Source organism: Lynx rufus, unplaced genomic scaffold (genome assembly GCF_022079265.1).
Source record: "Lynx rufus isolate CCGP_SWC_20201006 ecotype Redwood Valley unplaced genomic scaffold, mLynRuf1.p SCAF_3, whole genome shotgun sequence".
NCBI lineage: Eukaryota > Metazoa > Chordata > Mammalia > Carnivora > Felidae > Lynx > Lynx rufus.
Genome location: NW_025814845.1, coordinates 143,656,787 through 143,675,795, shown reverse-complemented (window position 1 = coordinate 143,675,795; position 19,009 = coordinate 143,656,787). Strand labels below are relative to the sequence as shown.

Below are 19,009 nucleotides of genomic sequence, written 5' to 3'. Positions count from 1 at the left end.
CAACTGTGCATTTTTTCTTAAGTCAGTTTCTTCTCACCTGATCTCACATGATTTTCAGTATGAACATCCAGTACCTGTCTTTCTAGCCTTGCCTTCTTGTAGGAAAGGCTCCATTTACAGTCCATTGTTCAGGGAAGCCATGTTAGGTTTTTGTTTGTTTTGTTTTTTGTTTGTTTGTTTGTTTATTTTGCACTAATATGAAGTTCTTTGTTTAACCAATGTGGCCCAGCCAACAGCTCCTAGGATAAATGATACAAAGGGCCACCAATTTATGTGTGATGGTGCTTTGCCAAGCTTCAGACTAACTCAGTCCAGGATTTGGGAAAGATATATGGGAGGATTGGCCATAGGAAAGTGTGAGAGGAAGACTTAGCAGAGATACAGTAAAAGAGTGACAGTATAGGTCCTGAATGAGAAGGAGCAAATTAGCAGTTTCTGGCACTGCCTGATTTCTGACAGATTTCTAATTCCGTTCCCTGGGCATACCCCAAGTAAGCACCTCTCCCTGCTTTTGAACGATGATTTAAGTGAATCCTTGTGTGTTGAAACCCAGGCATAACTTGAAAATTTAGTTTCCTCACTGAAAAAAATACAGAGCTGAAATTCAAGAGAATTAGGTTCTAACCTTGGACAAGTCACCTCTGGAGCTTCTAGCTCTAAATATATGATATAAAAATAAAAAATTAGTATTAGCTCTAACTTTCTAATTTTTTTATCTCATTTTTATTTTCTAATGATCTCACTCCTACTAAGAAGTCTGTTAACTTTTTTAGATGTTGAGGACATGTTCACTTCCAGATCTCTCAAAATTGTTCAGAACACTGATGGATGTTCCCACTGTAGGAGATGTATGTCAAGACAATCTTGAAATAGATGAAATTGAAGATGAGCATATTAAAGAAGGACCTTCTGATTCTGAAGACATGTGAGCATGATGTCATTAACAAATACTAGCACTAACAGAATTTTTGAGTTTATAGGAGTTCTAGAGATGTGACTCACCTAGGCAATTTTAAAAAATGATCTATAACTGATTTTTTCACTACTTCTTTACCTTTATACAGCATTTTTAAAGTACAGTCATGCAAGTTTTGACATGTATAGTTGCCTCTAAGTAATATAATGACTTACTCTCACTTTGAAGAATATAAGAAAATGATTTCTATGTGTGCTCTCTGTCTTATTCACTACTGAACATGTAGGACCTTGACTTGGCCATGGGGTACATGTGTAATAAATTTTGCTTAAATGAATGAATATTAGGGTGATGATTATTTAACAGTTTAATGCCACATGATACAGGGATTGAAGTGGGAAATTGTGAAATATGTACTATTCTACAGTTCACCAGGGAAAAGACCAGAAAGCCTCTATATCTCTCTCCTGCCATGTATGATTTCAAAACTATGGCAGTGGAGAGTTAGCAGGTAGACTAGTTGTTTTATTCGCATATGTATGTGCACATACATTTAATTGCTTTCCCAAAATTCCTTTCTTCATGATCCACAGGGAATCTAGAATCCGAGAGAAATTTAACCAACACTTCTGAGAACTATGGGAAGTGATAGCCCCTTAGACAGTAATCTTTTTCCACCCTCTTTGCAACAAGTAAGCCCTCCTATGTTACTCTGCACTGTCAGCGCAGAGCTTGATGCAGGACTTGATCTCAAAAACCATGAATGATATCATGACCTGAGCAGAAACCAAGAGTCGGTTGCCCAACCAACTGAACCACCTAGGTGTCTCTAAAATCACCATTGTTTTAATCTGACTGCCACAATAGCTTGTTTGTGACTTGTGTTCTTTTAACTACTAGTTGATGACAGAATTTTAAAATTTAAGTTAGAAGCTTTTAATATGAATTTAAAATTTTGAAAACCAACTTAAAAAAATAAAATAAAAAATTGAAAACTAAGCTATTTTTATTTTTTTAATTTTTTTAAGATATTTATTTATTTATTTATTTATTTATTTATTTTCAATATATCAAGTTTATTGTCAAATTGGTTTCCATACAACACCCAGTGCTCATCCCAAAAGGTGCCCTCCTCAATACTCATCACCTACCCTCCCACCCCCATCAACCCTCGGTTTGTTCTCAGTTTTTAAGAGTCTCTTATGCTTTGGCTCTCTTCCACTCTAACCTCTTTTTTTTTTTTTTTCCTTCCCCTCCCCCATGGGTTTCTGTTAAGTTTCTCAGGATCCACATAAGAGTGAAACCATATGGTATCTGTCTTTCTCTGTATGGCTTATTTCACTTAGTGTAACACTCTCCAGTTCCATCCATGTTGCTACAAAGGGCCGTATTTCATTCTTTCTCATTGCCACGTAGTACTCCATTGTGTATATAAACCACAATTTCTTTATCCATTGATCAGTTGATGGACATTTAGGCTGTTTCCATAATTTGACTATTGTTGAGAGTGCTGAACTAAGCTATTTTTAAAAGTAGTTTAGTGCATACCAGGAAATTTCACTTAATGTTTTCCTTGGGAAAAAAACATTTCTTTTTGTTGTTATTCAAACTTCACTCAAGGTCATATAATAAGAAAATCTCAAAAGTGAATTCAGAGCCACATTTAAAAATATATATAAGACAAATTTTTGAGTGCTTCTTCCAAAAAAGATGTTAGTCTTATACTTTTCTTATAATGGCAGACTTAGCAGCCCCACTGACTTTTAATACCATCTGTGGAGGGTACTAATTCCTCCAGTCTGGCCACTAGAAGATTTAATCAACAGATTAATGTTTACTCATTGTTACAATGGTACATAGTGGATGTGCATGCTATGTTAGTCTTTTAATTAAATTCTAAGTTAAATGCTAATAGTAGGATGAGCCAAAAGATTAGATATGCTCTCTTTCTTGTTCTAATGAGGTGCTATGCTTTTCAATACCTGCTACAAAGTGTAGAAGTTTGTACATATAAATAAAAACTAAAGATATTTCTACATTAAAAGATTATTTTCTTTTTCCATTAATGGAAAATTTATTTAAGATCTTGCATAATACCATTTATATTTTAGCTCTTCAGTAAATACTTGTTTATTTGATTGGAATCTAAACTTAAATCAGCTTTTCTAGTGGATGAAATCCTCAGCGTGGGTACATAACCTCTTTCAGAAGATCTCATATATCTAAGAGGCAAATCATAAGAGAAATAAAGTCAGTGAGTATGTTTTGGGGGTATTATAGAAGTGGTGAGATTTCAATCCTTTCTGTGCTATTTATTGACTGTGCAATTGAGTGTATAGCCTTGTGCAAGACATATAAACACTTTGATTCAGTTTCCATGTCTCTAAAGTGAGTTATATGTAGGTAAAATTTTAGTAATAGAATAAAACTGAATAAATAAACTAAATAGAATAAACTAAAGTACTATATAAAAGTAAGGTATTATTGGCCTAAATTAATTAGTTCCAGCATCTTTAATCCCATGAAAATAAAATTAATATCCTGAGCAATGCCTTGGAAATAAGATAATCTAGCAAAGATTATTATGGTTAATCTAATTATGTGGTAAAGTTTACTTGCTATGTATTTTAGAAATGTTTTCAAGGATAAACATGTAAAGATAAGATTTCTGGTGACTATTTTTATTCACTAGATCATCCTGTGAACCTGAATGTAAAATTCCATAAGTATTTTCATTTCTAAAAGTTCAAATGTCCAATGAATGTTTATATGAAAAGCCTTTCATATAGGATACTACCATTATACATCCACGTGAATATTCTGCTGAATTTTCAAAATTACATAGAAGAAAAATATTTGAATATTAAGTATTTTTTTTGAAAGCAAGTGAAAAATCTCTTTAGTCTGGCCTTTTAAAACACTGAAACATTCTTTCAAAATTTAAGCAGTGAATAACATTGATAGTTTTATAATTCTCTTTCGGCACTCAGGATCACACAAGTCATCTTCGGGCTTATGTATTCCAGAATATGTACCATGTGCTGTATTTTATAATTGTATCAGTCCTCATTTACTTTTACCTATGTAGGTTTTTTCAGATTTCTTTTTATCCACTATTAGTACTTTTAAGTAGAAAGGAGCACATGTATATTGAAGTAAAATTTCAAAATAAGGTAACATTTTGGTAACGTTTACTTTAATCTTTCAAAATTTCAGTGTATTTGAAGAAACTGACACAGATTTACAAGAGCTTCAGGCCTCTATGGAACAGTTACTTAGGGAACAACCTGGAGAAGAATACAGTGAGGAGGAAGAATCCATCTTAAAAAACAGTGACATAGAGCAGACTGCAAATGGGACAGATGTAGCAGATGAGGATGACAATCCCAGCAGTGAAAGTGCCCTAAATGAAGAATGGCATTCGGGTACGTGGTCATGATCATGGACCTTTCTTTTTTCAGTGTATACAATTATTTCAAGTAGAATATATTTTTCTGTTATCTGATACGAACCATTTCCAACTTTAAATAAAACTGAAGTATGCTTCTGTGTCTCTGACTTTATTCATGCCTTTTCTTCTCACACAAATGTCCATATACATTTGTTCCATTTCTTTCCCGTTAAATTTTAGAAATGCTTTTGAAGCAGGGTGCCTGGGTGGCTCAGTTGGTTAAGTGTCTGACTCTTGATCTAGGCTCAGGTCATGATCTCACGGGTTCGTGAGTTCGAGCCCCACATCGGGCTCTGTGCTGACGGTGCAGAGCCTGCTTGGGATTTTGTCTCTCCCTCTCTCTGCCTCTTCCCAGCTTGCACTCTCTTGTCTCTCTCAAAATAAATAAATTTTAAAAAAGAAGAAATGCTTTTGAAGCATTTTCATTGTTTTCTTATCTTTCTTGACTTATTTTTCTAGTACTAAAGATAATAGCCTAGTTTTCCTAGCACTTTATATTTTACAAAGAGCTTCCACATACAGTGGTTAACCAGCAAGGTTAATACTAAAAACAGTTTTTAAAACGTTGACACTTTTTTTTAAAATTGTTGTTTGTTGATAGCATTACCCCCAAGATACATAGAAAATCTGTGCAATCAAGAACTATATTATGTTTATTTGGGAAGAAGAGCTAATGTGAAAAGGAACGATTCTTCAGTAATTTTGTCTTTTACTAGACTATTTCCAAGTGTCTTGGACATATACATGACATAAAACATAGATAGCATTTGTATTTTCTAAGTGCTTTACTAAAGTTTTATGATATGTAGCATAAGTCATCTGCCTCCTGCGTGCTTTTTCCTGCTTTGGCCCATGTTTAATATCAACTTTTTAAAAACAGTAGTTAGGGTTGGTTGCCTCAGTACAGAACATATGGGTATGCTTTTTTCATTTTTTACTCAGAATGTTTTTATTCTAGTTTACTGTTTATGTCTATAAAAGATTCCCAAAGTAACATTCCTCTTTTTTTTTTTTAAGTTTGTTTTTATTTGTTTTTGAGAGAGAGAGAGACCATGTGTGCACACCAGCAGGGGAGGGGGAGATAGAGAAGGAAAGAAGGAATCTCCAGTAGTCTCCACGCTGTCAGCACAGAGCCCAGTGCAACGCTCCATGCAGGGCTCAATTGCACCAACTGTGAGATCATGACCTGAGTTGAGATCAAGAGTGGAACTCTAACTGACTGAGCCACCCAGGTGCCCCATCCCAAAGTAACATTCTTGTTAAGACAGATTTACAAGGGCGCCTGGGTGGCTCAGCCGGTTGAGCATCCGACTTCGGCTCAGGTCACGATCTCGCGGTCCGTGAGTTCGAGCCCCGTGTCGGGCTCTGTGCTGACTGCCTGGAGCCTGTTTCACATTTTGTGTCTCCCTCTCTCTCTGACCCTCCCCCGTTCATGCTCTGTCTCTCTCTGTCTCAAAAATAAATAAATGTTAAAAAAAAATTAAAAAAAAAGACAGATTTACATATACACTGATTTCCTATATAAGTGGCAATAATTATAATGATAAAATCTTTATAGTGAAAGCACAAGTAGTCTGTTTCAGTGACTTCACTCAGTTGTGAAAAAGAATTTTAGTCTGTTAGGGTAAGAATTATTTTATTCATTCTTTTTAGTCTTAAAATATCTTTTTATTTCTGCATTTTAGATAACAGTGATGGTGAGATTACTAGTGAATGTGAATATGATAGCGTCTTTAATCATTTAGAGGAACTGAGACTTCACCTGGAGCAGGAAATAGGCTTTGAAAAATTCTTTGAGGTTTATGAGAAGATAAAGGTAAGTAAAATGTCAATTAAAACATTTAACTTTGGGTCACCTGGCTGGCTCAGTTGATAGAGCATCTGACTCTTGACCTCAGGGTCATGAGTGCAAACCCCATGTTGAGCATGGAGCCTATTTAAGAAAAAATTTAACTTTGAAATATGCTCTTTTTGGATTACTAGTGAAATCTCAGTGATATTTATAGGTCAATAGATTTATCATAAATAATAAAGCTTCCAATTAGAGAAAGTTAATATTCAAGCATTAATTTATATTTGGAAATTTGGTATAGGCTATTCATGAAGATGAAGATGAAAATATTGAGATTTGTTCAACAATAGTTCAGAATATTTTAGGAAATGAACATGAACATCTTTATGCCAAGATTCTTCATTTAGTCATGGCAGATGGAGCCTATCAAGAAGGTAAGATTTCCTCAGTCTATTTTAAGTAAATGTGCAAAAAACAGGATGTAAATTACTGAGCTTTTATCACATGCATTTTGGTGAAATCTATATTGGAATCATATCCAGTACTTATGAGCAATTATAAAATTAACCATGTCATATACTGTTACTGATTCTACCATATTTTCATTGACTTAAGTCCTTTAGGTCCATATTTTTACTTAATTTATAAGTAACATTTGAATGAGATTTTTTAGAAAGACCCCTTATTGGTCAGTTCTAGAAATCAGAATGCTTTAGTAAAGTTTTAGACATACATGCTTCAGCAGTATGTACAGTTTCTCCTAATACCAAATGTAATCTCTTCCATTCACAGTAAGTGGAGTTCATTTATAGTGGTTTATATGTAAACCATTTTTCTATTTGGAAAATATTTACCTACAGAATGACACAAAATATATTTGAATTTTATGGAAAATTATTAAAGTTAAAAATGGTGTTGCCCCTTAAATTTAGTCAATTTAGACATGGAACAAGACCAGTGGTATAGTCCTAACTCTGTGACAAGCTAGTAATGTGACATTAAGTAATTTATTTGAAATTTCAGTTTCCATTGCTATAAGAGGTTGATCACTATTCTAATGTACTGTGAACTGTTTTCAAAATACTTATTGAGTGCTTCTTGTAACCTAGCACTTTATTACTAATTGACATTAAACGACATAGTGTTTTATTTACATGTTGTTTACAGTTCCCTTGGGAGATGAAACCTAAGTATATGAAAGTGTAAAACTGTATGTAAAAAATGCATATTCTAAAGTACTTTTCAGTGCAGTAGGAATTAGAGAAGGGAAGCTTGGATTGTGAAAAATGGAAAGAAACGTAGAGCCGTACTTGTCAAAAAACAGAGTGAAAACTAATTGATGTGTATTAGAGTTAAAATCACCCTATCAGAAGCTTCTTGTTGTAAATAGTCTTTGTTGTAGGGAAGTGTTGAATCACTATATTGTACATCTGAAACTAATATTACACTGCATATTAACTAAAATTTAAATAAAAACTAAAAAAAAAACAAAGTAGTCTTTGTGATTAGATACTATGAAATGTTTAAAATACATAGAGGAAATCAGTGAAGATTTGTAAACTGACAAAGTGAAGATGTTTTGTAAAGTTCAATCTAGCAGCAGTATTCTGGATATCTTCGAGTGTACTGAGATTGCAAATAAGATCTTTTTTGAAACTGTAGATGTGTTTGGACATGGGAGGGTGAATACCTGGATTTAGTGTTCATAGGAATGGAGCATCAATATTCAGCTCAGATATTTCAGAATCAGGCTTTTAATAAAAATATTTAATATTTTTATTAATCAAATTTCCTAAAATCAAACTCAAGATTTTTTTTTTTTTATTTTGGGAGCAGGTTTACTTATTTAAGGTATAAACTTATTTATATTGACCAAAAAGCTCAGCCAAAAAAAAAATGTTTTTTTAAATTTGTTAATAAAAATAAAAATCTTTTAGGGGCGCCTGGGTGGCTCAGTCGGTTAAGCGTCCGACTTCAGCTCAGGTCATGATCTCATGGTCTGTGAGTTAGAGCCCCACATCGGGCTCTGTGCTGACAGCTCAGAGCCTGGAGCCTGCTTCCGATTCTGTGTCTCCCTCTCTCTCTGACCCTCCCCCGTTCATGCTCTATCTCTCTCTGTCTCAAAAATAAATAAACATTAAAAAAAATTTTTAAAAATAAAAATCTTTTAAAAATTCGAATAGTTATCGTTAAATCAAAACTAGAAAATCTTAAGGTACAGTGAGTACTCTTAGCATATAGCTTCAGAAACCACTGTGTCTTCATTAGTATTCTTAACAAAATAATAACTGTCAAGAAAATATTAGGGCCATTAGCAACAAGTAATGGATTGAATATAAGCCAGTAGATAGTGCTGCATATATTATTCAATATGATTTCCTTTAGCCCCCTTAATAATCACAAACAGGCAAAAACAAAGCAATGTGTCCTATTTATGGTGGTGCAATGAAACCTATCAATAGAAACTAAAGGAGCTCCTTTCTTTTCAATTTTTTTTTTTTACTTGAGTATAGTTGACACACATGGTCATATAAGTTTCAGGTGTACAACATAACTATTTGACAAGTTTATACTTTATGCTGTGCTTACCTCAAGTATAGCTACCGTTGGTCACCAGGCAACACTACTGCAATATCATTGATTGTATTCCTTATACTGTGCCTTCTTCCTATGATTTATTCATTTAATAACTGGAAGCCTGTATTTCCCACTCCTCGTTAACCCTTTTGCCTATCCTCCCAACCCCACCCCCTTCTCTGGCAATGATCAGTTGTCTATATTTATAAATCTGCTTCTGCTTTTTGTTTATTCATTTTTTTTTTAGATTCTACATATGAGTGAAATCATATGGTATTCCTTTTTCTCAGTCTAACTTGTTTTACTTAGCAGAATACCTGTAGGTCCATCTATGTTGTCACAGAGGGTACAGTCTCATCCTTTTTTATGACAATGTGATATTCCAGTGTGTGTGTATGTGTGTGCACTCATGCATACACACATCTTCCTTATCTATTCATATATCAAAAGACACTTAGGTTGCTTCCATATCTTGGCTATTGGTAATAACACTGCAATAAACATAGGGGTGCATATATATTTTCAAATTAGTGTATTCTTTTTCTTTGGGTAAAACCTATTAGTGAAGTTATTGGATCGTGTGATATTTCTATTTTTGAGTTTTTGAGGAACCTCCATTATGGTTTTCCACAGTAGCTATGCCAGTTTACTTTCCACCAACAATGTATGAGGGTTCCTTTTGCTCCATACCCTCACCAACACTTATTATTTCCTCTCTTTTTGATACTAGCTATTCTGATGTATGTAAAGTAATATCTCATTGTGGTTCTCATTTGCATTTCTCTGATGACTAGTGATGGTGAGCATCTTTTCATGTGCCTGTCAGCCATCTGTATGTCTTCCTCAGAAAATGTCTATTCAGGTCCTTTGCCTATTTTTTAATTGGATTGTTTGATTTTTTCATGTGGGGTTGTATATGTTGTTAACATATGATAGAAATGTCATTTGCAAATATCTTCTATTCATTAGGTTGCCTTTTTGTTTAGTTGATTGTGTTGTTTACTATGCAAAAGTTTGTTATTTTGATGTGGTCCTAATAGTTTATTTTTGCTTCTGTTTCCCTTGCCTGAGGAGACACATCTAGAAAAATGTTACTATGGCTGATGTCAGGGTAATTCCTTTCAGTGTTCTCTTCAAGGATTTTTATGGTTTCTGGTCTCATGTTAGGGCTTTAATCTATTTTGAATTTATTTTTGTGTATGATGTTAGAATGGGTCCAGTTTCATTCATTTACATATATGTAGCTCTCCAATTTTTCCACCATTTATTGAAGAAACTGTCTTTTTCCCACTGTATATTCTTGCCTCCTTTGTCCATATAATTATAGGTTTATTTGTAGACTTTCTATATTCTTCCATTAATCTTTATGTCTATTTTTGTGCCAATACCATACTGTTCTGATTACTACCACTTTATAATATATCTTAAAATCTGGAATTATGATACCTTCAGCTCTGCTTTTCTTTCTTAAGATTGTTTTGGCTATTAGGGGTCTTTTGTGTTTGCATACAAATTTGAGTATTCTAGTTTTATGGAAAATGCTGTTGGTATTTTGATAGGGATTGATTACATTGAATATGTAGATTGCTTTGGGTAATACAGAGCTTTTGGCATTATTCTTCTAATCCATGAGCATGGAATATCTTTCCATTTGTGTCATCTTCAATTTATTTCATTGTTGTTTTATAGTTTTCAGAGTACAGGTCTTTCACTTCTTTGGTTTATTCCTAGATATTTTATTATTTTTGGTGCAATTGTAAATGAAAGTTATTTTCTTAAATTCCCTTTCTACTACCTCATTTTTAGTGTATAGAAATGCTACTGGTTTCTGGGTATTAATTTTGTATCCTGAAACTTTACTGAATTATTTATTTCATCTAGTAGTTGTTTGGTGGATTTTCCGTGTATACTATCATGTCATCTGCAAATAGTGACAGTCTAACTTCTTCACCAGTTTGGATGCCTATTACTTCTTTTTCTCATCTGATTGTTGTGGCTAGGACTTTGAGTATTATGTTGAATAGTAGAGGCAAGAATGGACGTAACTTGTCTTGTTCCTGATATTAGACAGAAGGCTCTCAGTTTTTCACCATTGAGTATGACAGTAGCTATGGGTTTTTAATATATGTTCTTTATTATGTTGAGGTATATTCCATCTAAACCTACTTTGTTAGGAGTTTTTATCTTAAATGGGTATTGAATTTTATCAAATGATTTTCTCCATCTATTGATGATCATATGGTTTTTCTCCTTTGTTTTGTTAATGTAGCATATCACATTGATTGACTTGTGAATATCAAACCATCCTTACATCCCCAGGATAAATCCCACTTGATTGTGGTAAATGATCCTTTCAATGTATTGATGAATGCAGTTTGTTAATATTTTATTGATGATTTTTGCATCTGTGTTCATCAGGGATATTGACCTGTACTTTTCTCTTTTTGTGGTGTGTTTGTCTGGTTTTGGTGTCAGAGTAATGCTGGCTTTGAAGAATGTACTTGGAAGCTTTCCTCCTTCTATTTTTGGAATAGTTTGAGGAGAATAGGTATTAATTCTTCTTTAAATGTTTGGTAGAATTCACCTGTGAATCCATCTAATTCTGGACTTCTATTTTTTTGATTATCAATTCAGTTTATTAACAGTGATCTGTCTTCAGATTTTCTATTTCTTATTCAATTTTGGAAGATGGTATGTTTCTAGGAATGTATCCATTTCTTCTAGTTGTCCAATTTGTTGGCATATAATTTTTTGTAGCTTTCTTATAATCCTTTGTGTTTCTATGGTGTCATGGGTTACTTCTCTCTCATACCTGATTTTATGAATTTGGGTCTTTTCTCTTTTTTTTCTTGAGTCTTGTTAAGAGTTGATCAATTTCCTTTATCTTTTCAAAGAACCAGCTCTTGGTTTCATTGATTTTTTTTCTATTGTTTTTTTAGTCTCCATGTCATTTATTTCTGCTCTGAATTTATTATCTTCATTCTGTCTGCTCACCTTGGGATTTGTTCTTTTTCTGATTCCTTTAGGGGCAAGGCTACATTGTTTATTTAAGCTTTTTCTTGTTTCTTGATGTAGGCCTCTGTTGGTTTATTTTCTTCCTTGAACTGCTTTGGTTGTGTGTCCCAGAGATTTTGGGCCATTGTGTTTTCATTTTCATTTCATTTCATTTGTCTCCATGTATTTTTTTGTTTCTTCTTTGTTTCCTTAACCCATTGGTTTCTTTACTATCATGGTGATTAGCCTTCACATGTTTGGGTTTTTTTCCAGTTTTTATCTTTGATTTATTTCTAGTTTCATACTGTTGTGGTCAGAAAAAATGCATGGTATAATTTCAGTTTTCTTAAATTTATTAAGGGTTGTTTTGTGGCCAAACATGTAATCTATTCTGGAGAATGTTCCATGTGCATTTGAAAAGAATGTGTATTCTGTTGTTTTAGAATGAAATGTTCTATATATATCTTTATGTCCATCTGGTTTAATGCCCTTCAAAGATGCTCTTTACTTTTGGTTTCCTGCCTGGGTGATCTAGCTATTGATGTAAGTGGAGTGTTAAAGTCTCTTACCATTGTTATATTACCATTAATTTCTCCATTAATGTTTGCTTTATGTATTTAGGGTGCTCCAGTGTTGGTGCATGAATGTTTACTATTGTTATAGCCTCTTGTTGGATTTATCCCTTTATCGTTATGTAATGCCCTTTTTGTTTCTTGTTAACAGTCTTTGTTTTAAAGTGTGTTTTGTCTAATATAAGTATTGCTACCATGGCCTTTTTTTTTTTTCACTTCCATTTGCTTGGTAAGTGATTTTCCATCCCTTCAATTTTAGTCTATATGTGTCTTTAGGTCTGCAGTGAATCTCTTGTCAGCAGCATGTAGATGGGTCGTTGGTTTTTTATCCATTCCATCACCTTATGTCTTTGGACCATTTAAAGTAATCAATTGACAGATACATACTTATTGCCATTCTGTTGTTTTCTGATTATTTTTGTAGTTCTGTTACTTTCTTCTTCTCTTGCTCTCTTTGTTTTTTATTTTATTTTTATTTTTTTAATGTTTATTTTTGAGAGAGAATGTGAGCAGGAGAGGGGCAGAGAGAGGGGGACAGAGGATTTGAAGCAGGCTCTGTGCTGATAGCAGCAAGCCCCATGTGGGGCTGGAACTCACCAACTGTGAGATCATGACCTGAGCCAAAGTTGGACACTTAACCGACTGAACCACCCAGGTGCCCCTGCTCTCTTTCTTTGTGATTGATGAGTTTCTGTAGTATTATGTTTGGCTTTTTTTTTTGTCTTTATTTTTTGTAAATCTGTTACAGGTTTTGGGCTTGTAGTTATATGAGGATCATATATAACATCTAAGTGTATAGCAGTCTATACTAATTTGATGATCATTTAAATTCAAACACATTCTTTTATTTTTATTTTTTTAAGGTACTACATCTTTTATTTTTTATTTTTATTTAAATCAAGTTAGTTAACATATAGTGTAATAATGGTTTTAGGAGTAGAATTTAGTGATTAATCACTGACATGTAACACTGAGTGCTCATCTCAATAAGTGCCCTCCATTTGCCCATCACCCATTTAGTCTGTCCCCCCACCCAACATTCCTCCAGCAACCATCAGTTTCTTCTCTGTATTTAAGAGTGCATTTTGGTTTCCCTCACTCTGTTTTTATCTTATTTTTCTTTCTTTTCCCCTATGTTCGTCTGTTGTATTTCTTAAATTCCACATATGAGTGAAATTATATGATATTTCTCTTTCTATGACTGACTCCACTTAGCATAATACATTCTAGTTCCTTCCATGTTGTTGCAAATGGCAAGATTTTTCTTTCTTTTGGATTGCTGAGTAATATTCCATTGTATATGTATACCACATCTTCTTTGTCCATTCTTCAGTTGATGGACATCTGGGTTCTTTCCTTAGTTTGGCTAGTGTTAATAATATTACTATAAACATTGCGGTGCATGTACCCCTTTGAATCTGTATTTTTGTATCCTTTGGGTAAATACTTAGTAGTGTAATTGATGGGTCATAGGGTAACTCTATTTTAACTTTTGGAGGAAACTCCATACTGTTTTCCAGAGTGGCTGCACCAGTTTGCGTTCCCACCAACAGTGCAAAAATGTTTCCCTTTCTCTACATCCTTGCCAACATTTGTTGTTTCCTGAGCTGTTAATTTTAACCATTCCAACAGCTGTGAGGTGGTGTCTGTTATGTTTGATACGTATTTCCCTGATAATGAGTGATGCTGAGCATCTTTTCATGTGTCTATTAGGCATGGAAAACTGTCTGTTCATGTCTTCTGCCCATTTTTTCATTGCATTATTTTTGGGTATTATTTTTTGGGGTTTTTTTGGGTATTCAGTTTGATAAGTTTTTGTATAGATTTTGAATACTAACCTTCTGTCTGATATGTCATTGTAAATATCTTCTCCCATTCCATTGGTTACCTTTTAGTTTTGTTGACAGTTACCTTCTCTGTGCAGAAGCTTCTTGTCTTCATGAGATCCTGGTGCTTCGTTTTTGTTTTGTTTCCCTTGCCTCAGGAGACACATCTAGTAAGAAGTTGCTGTGGCTGAGGTCAAAGAGGTTGCTGCCTGTGTTCTCCTCTAGGATTTTGATGGTTTCCTGTCTTACATTTAGGTCTTTCATTCCTTTTGAATTTATTTTTGTGTATGGAGTAAGAAAGTGGTCCAGGTTCATTCTTGTGCATGTCGCTGTCCAGTTTTCCCAACACCACTTGCTGAAGAATATCCTATTGGATGTTCTTTCTTGCTTTGTCAAAGATTAGTTGTCTATACATTTGTGGATTTATTTCTGGGTTCTCTATTCTGTTCCATTGGTCTGTGTCTATTTTTATGTCAGTACCAAGCTGTCTTGTTGATTACAGCTTTGTGATACAGCTTAAATCCAGAATCGTGATGCCTCCAGCTTTGCTTTGCTTTTTCAAGATTATTTTGGCTATTCTCGGTCTTTTCTGGTTCCATACGAATTCTAGAATTGTTTATTCTAGCTCTGTGAAGAATGCTGGTGTTATTTTGATAGGGATTACATTGAATTTGTAGACTGTTTTGGGTAGTGTAGACATTTATTTTTACTTTTGTTAAAGTTTTTTTTTTTTTTTTTTGAGAGAGAGAAAGAGACAGAGCATGAGCGGGGGAGGGGCAGAGAGAAAGGGAAGCACAGAATCCCAAGCAGGCTCCAGTCTCTGAGCTGTAGCACAGAGCCTGAGGTGGGGCTCAAACTCACAAACCGTGAGATCATGACCTGAGCTGAAGTCAGATGCTTAACTGAGCGACCCAGGTGCCCCAAAGGTACTGTGGACATTTTAACAGGATTTGTTCTTTCAGTCCATGAGCATGGAGTGTTTTTCCATTTCCTTGCATCTTCTTCAATAAGCTTTCTATAGTTTTCAGCATACAGATCTTTTGCCTCTTTGGTTGAGTTTATTCCTAGGTGTTTTATGGTTTTGGGTGCAATTGTAAATGGGATCACTTCATTGATTTCTCTTTCTGCTGCTTCATTATTGGTGTATAGAAATGACACAGATTTCTGTACATGATTGTATATCCTGCAACTTTGCTGAATTCATGTACCAGTTCTAGCAGTTTTTGGTGGAGTCTTTCAGGTTTTCCACATATAGTATCGTGGCATTTGCGAAGAGCAAAAGTTTGACTTTTTCCTTGCCAATTTGGATGCCTTTTATTTCTTTTTGTTGTTTGATTGTTGAGGCTTAGACTTCCAGTACTGTGTTGAACAACAATAATAAAAGTACACATCCCTGTTGTGTTCCTGACCTTAGGGGGAAAGCTCTCAGTTTTTCCCCATTCAGGGTGATATTAGCTGTGGGTCTTTTGTATATGGCCTTTATTGTCTTGAAGTGTGATCCTTGTATCCCTATTTTCTTGAGGGCTTTTGTCAAGAAAGAATGCTGTATTTCATCAAATGCTTTTTCTGCATTTGTTGAGAGGATCTTGGTTCTTATCCTTTCTTTTATTAATGTGATGTATCATGTTGATTGATTTGCAGACATTGAACCACTCCTGCAGCCCAGAAAAAAAATCACACTTGATCATGGGGAATAATTCTTTTAGTGTATTGTTGGATTCGATTTTCTAGTATCTTGCTGAGAATTTTTGCATCCATGTTCATCAGGTAAATTGGTCTGTAATTCTCCTTTTTAGTGAAGTCTTTATCTGGTTTTGGAATCAAGGTAATGCTGGCTTCACAGAGTGAGTTTGGAAGTTTTCCTTCCATTTCTGTTTTTTGTTTTTTGGGTTTTGTTTTTTTTAAATTGACATCTTCAAAAGAATAGGTATTAACTTTTCTTTAAATGTTTGGTAGAATTCCCCTGGGAAGCCATCTGATCCTAGACTCTTGTTGGGAGATTTTTTTATTACTGATTCAATTTCTTTACTGGTTTTGGGTCTATTCAAAATTTCTGTTTCCTCTGTTTCATTTCGGATAGTTTATATGTTTCTAGGAATTTGCCCATTTCTTCCAGATTGCCCAATTTGTTAGTATATAATTGCTCATAATATCCTCTTATTGTTATTGGTGTTTCTGCAGTGTTGGTTGTCATCTCTCCTTTCTCATTTGTGATTTTATGTATTTCGGTCCTTTCCTTTTAAATAACGTTGGCTACGCGTTTATCCATTTTGTTAATTCTTTCAAAGAACTAGCTCCTGGTCTCATTGATCTGTTTCTACTGTTTCTACCGATTTCTGCTCTAATCTTTATTATTTCCCTTTCTCTGCTGGTTTTAGGCTTCATTTGATGTTCTTTTCCCAGCTTCTTTAGTTGTAAGGTTGGGTTGTATATTTGAGAGCTTTCTTCCTTCTTTAAGAAGGCCTGGATATACTTCCCTCTTATGACCACCTTTGCTGCATCCCAGAGGTTTTGGACTGTCTTGTTTTCATTTCCATGTACTTTTAAATTTCCTCTTTAATTTCTTGGTTCACTCATTCATTCTTTAGTAGGATGTTTTTTAATCTCCAAGTATTTGTGGTCTTTCCAAATTTTTTTCTTGTGGTTGATTTCATGTTTCATAGCGTTGTAGTCTGAAAATGTGCATGGTATGATCTTAATCTTTTTGTATGTGTTGAGGGCTGATTTGTAACCCAGACTGTGATCTATTCTGGAGAATGTCCCATGTGCACTCAAGACAGATGTGTACTCTGCTGCTTTAGGATGAAATGTTCTGATTATATCTGTTAAGTCCATCCAGTCCAGCGTGTCATTCAAAGCCATTGTTTTCTTGTTGATTTTCTGCTTAGATCTGTCCATTGTTGTAAGTGGGGTGTTAAAGTCCCCTACTATTATTGTATTATTATGAATGAGTTTCTTTATGTTTGTAATTAATTGTTTTATATATTGGGGTGCTTTCAAGTTGGGGGCATAAATATTTATAATTGTTAGGTCTTCTTGGTAGATAGACCCCTCAATTATGATATAATTCCCTTCATCTCCTGTTACAGTCTTTGTTTTAAAGTCTAATTTGTCTGATATAAGTATGGCTATTCTGGCTTTCTCTTTTTGGGGAGGAGAGCACAAGGGGGTGGAGCAGAGAGAGAGAGACAGAGAATCCAAAGTGGACTCTGTGCTGACGGGCTCACAGCAGCAAGCCCGATGTGGAGCTCTAACTCGGGAACCGCAAGGTCATGAACTGAGCCAAAATCAGACGCTCAAAGACTAAGCCACCCGGGTGCCTCTGGCTTTCTTTTGACATTGATTAGCATGATCGATGGTTCTCCATCCCCTTATTTTCATTCTTCAGGTGTCTTTTTGTCTTAATGAGTCTCTTGTAGGCAGCATATAGGTGGGTCTTGTTTTTTAATCCATACCTATGTCTTTTGATTGGAGCATTTAGTCCACTTACATTTAGAATGATTATTGAAAGATAGGAATTTAGTGCCTTTGTGTTTTCTGTAGAGTTGATGTTTCTGGTGATGTTCTCTGGTCCTTTCTAGTCTTTGTTGCTGTGGGTCTTTTCTGTTTTGTTTTGTTTTGTTTTGTTTTGTTTTGTTTTGTTTTCTTCACTTGAAGAGTCCCCCTTAAAATTTCTTGCAGGGCTGGTTTAGTGGTCATGAATTCCCTTAGTTTTTGTTTGTCTGGGAAACTCTTTATCTCTCTTTTTATTCTGGATGATGGCCTTGCTGGATAAAACATTCTTGGCTGCATATTTTTCCAATTCAGCATGTTGAATATGTCCTGCCACTTCTTTGTCACCTGCCAAGATTCTGTGAACAGATCTGCTGCAAACCTGATCTGTTTTCCCTTATAGGTTAAGGACTTTTTTTTTTTCCCTTTGCTGCTTTCATAACTGTTTCCTTGTCTGTGTATTTTGTGAATTTGACTATAATATGCCTTGATGATAGTTGGTTTTGTTGAATCTAATGGTAGTTCTCTGTGCTTCTTGGATTTTGATGTCTGTTTCCTTCCCTAGGTTAGGAAAGTTTTCAGCTATAATTTGCTCACATAAACTTTCTGTGCCTTTTTCTCTCTCTTTATTTTCTGGTACTCCTATGATATAAATGTTATTCCTCTTTAATAAGTCACTGAGTTCTCTAAGTCTTATATCGTGCTCTTTTGTCTTTCTTTCCCTCTTTTTTTGTGCTACATTATTTTCCATAATTTTATCTTCTATTTGACTGATTCACTGCTCTGCTTCATCTGTCCTTGCTGTCACGGCATGCATTTGCAATTGCATCTCAGTTATAGCATTTTTAATTTCATCCTGACTAGATTTTACTTCTTTTATTTCTGTACAAAGGGGTTCTCTGGTGTCTTCTATGCTTTTTTCAACCCCAGCTAGTATTCTAGTAATCATGGTTTTAAAGTTTATTTACTTATTTTGAGAGAGAGAGTACAAGCAGGGGAGGACCCGAGAGAGAAGGAGAGAGAGAAAATCCCAAACAGGCTCCTAACTGACAGCATGGAGCCTGGTGTGGAGCTCAAACCCACGAACCATGAGATCATGACCTGAGCTGAAACCAAGAGTCGGATGCTTAACTGTGACTAAGCCACCCAGGGGCCCTGAGTAATAGTGGTTTAAATTCTAGTTCAGATATCCTGCTTATAAATTTGTTGATTAAACCCCTGGCCAGCATTTCTTCCTATTCTTTCTTTTGGGGTGAATTCCTCCATCTTGTAATTTTGGGGGAAGAAAAAAAATTAATAAAATAATTAAATATAAAACATAAAAACAAAACAAAAAATATCAGTTAAAGGAAGCTAGACCCTAGGTGTTTTTCAGTCTTCTTGTTGGGA

General features: G+C 34.7%; 1 protein-coding gene across 4 annotated transcripts in view; it reads left to right on the top strand.

Moving 5' to 3' along the window:
- Positions 1–19,009, top strand: part of NEK1 (NIMA related kinase 1) — a 230,289-nt gene that overhangs the window by 198,432 nt on the left and 12,848 nt on the right. For all 4 annotated transcript variants that reach the window (XM_047090703.1, XM_047090704.1, XM_047090701.1 and 1 more), the window contains 4 exons: positions 774–925; positions 4,133–4,341; positions 6,053–6,183; positions 6,461–6,593. In XM_047090703.1, the coding sequence (XP_046946659.1) occupies positions 774–925; positions 4,133–4,341; positions 6,053–6,183; positions 6,461–6,593 (625 nt within the window). The remainder of the gene's footprint in view (positions 1–773; positions 926–4,132; positions 4,342–6,052; positions 6,184–6,460; positions 6,594–19,009) is intronic.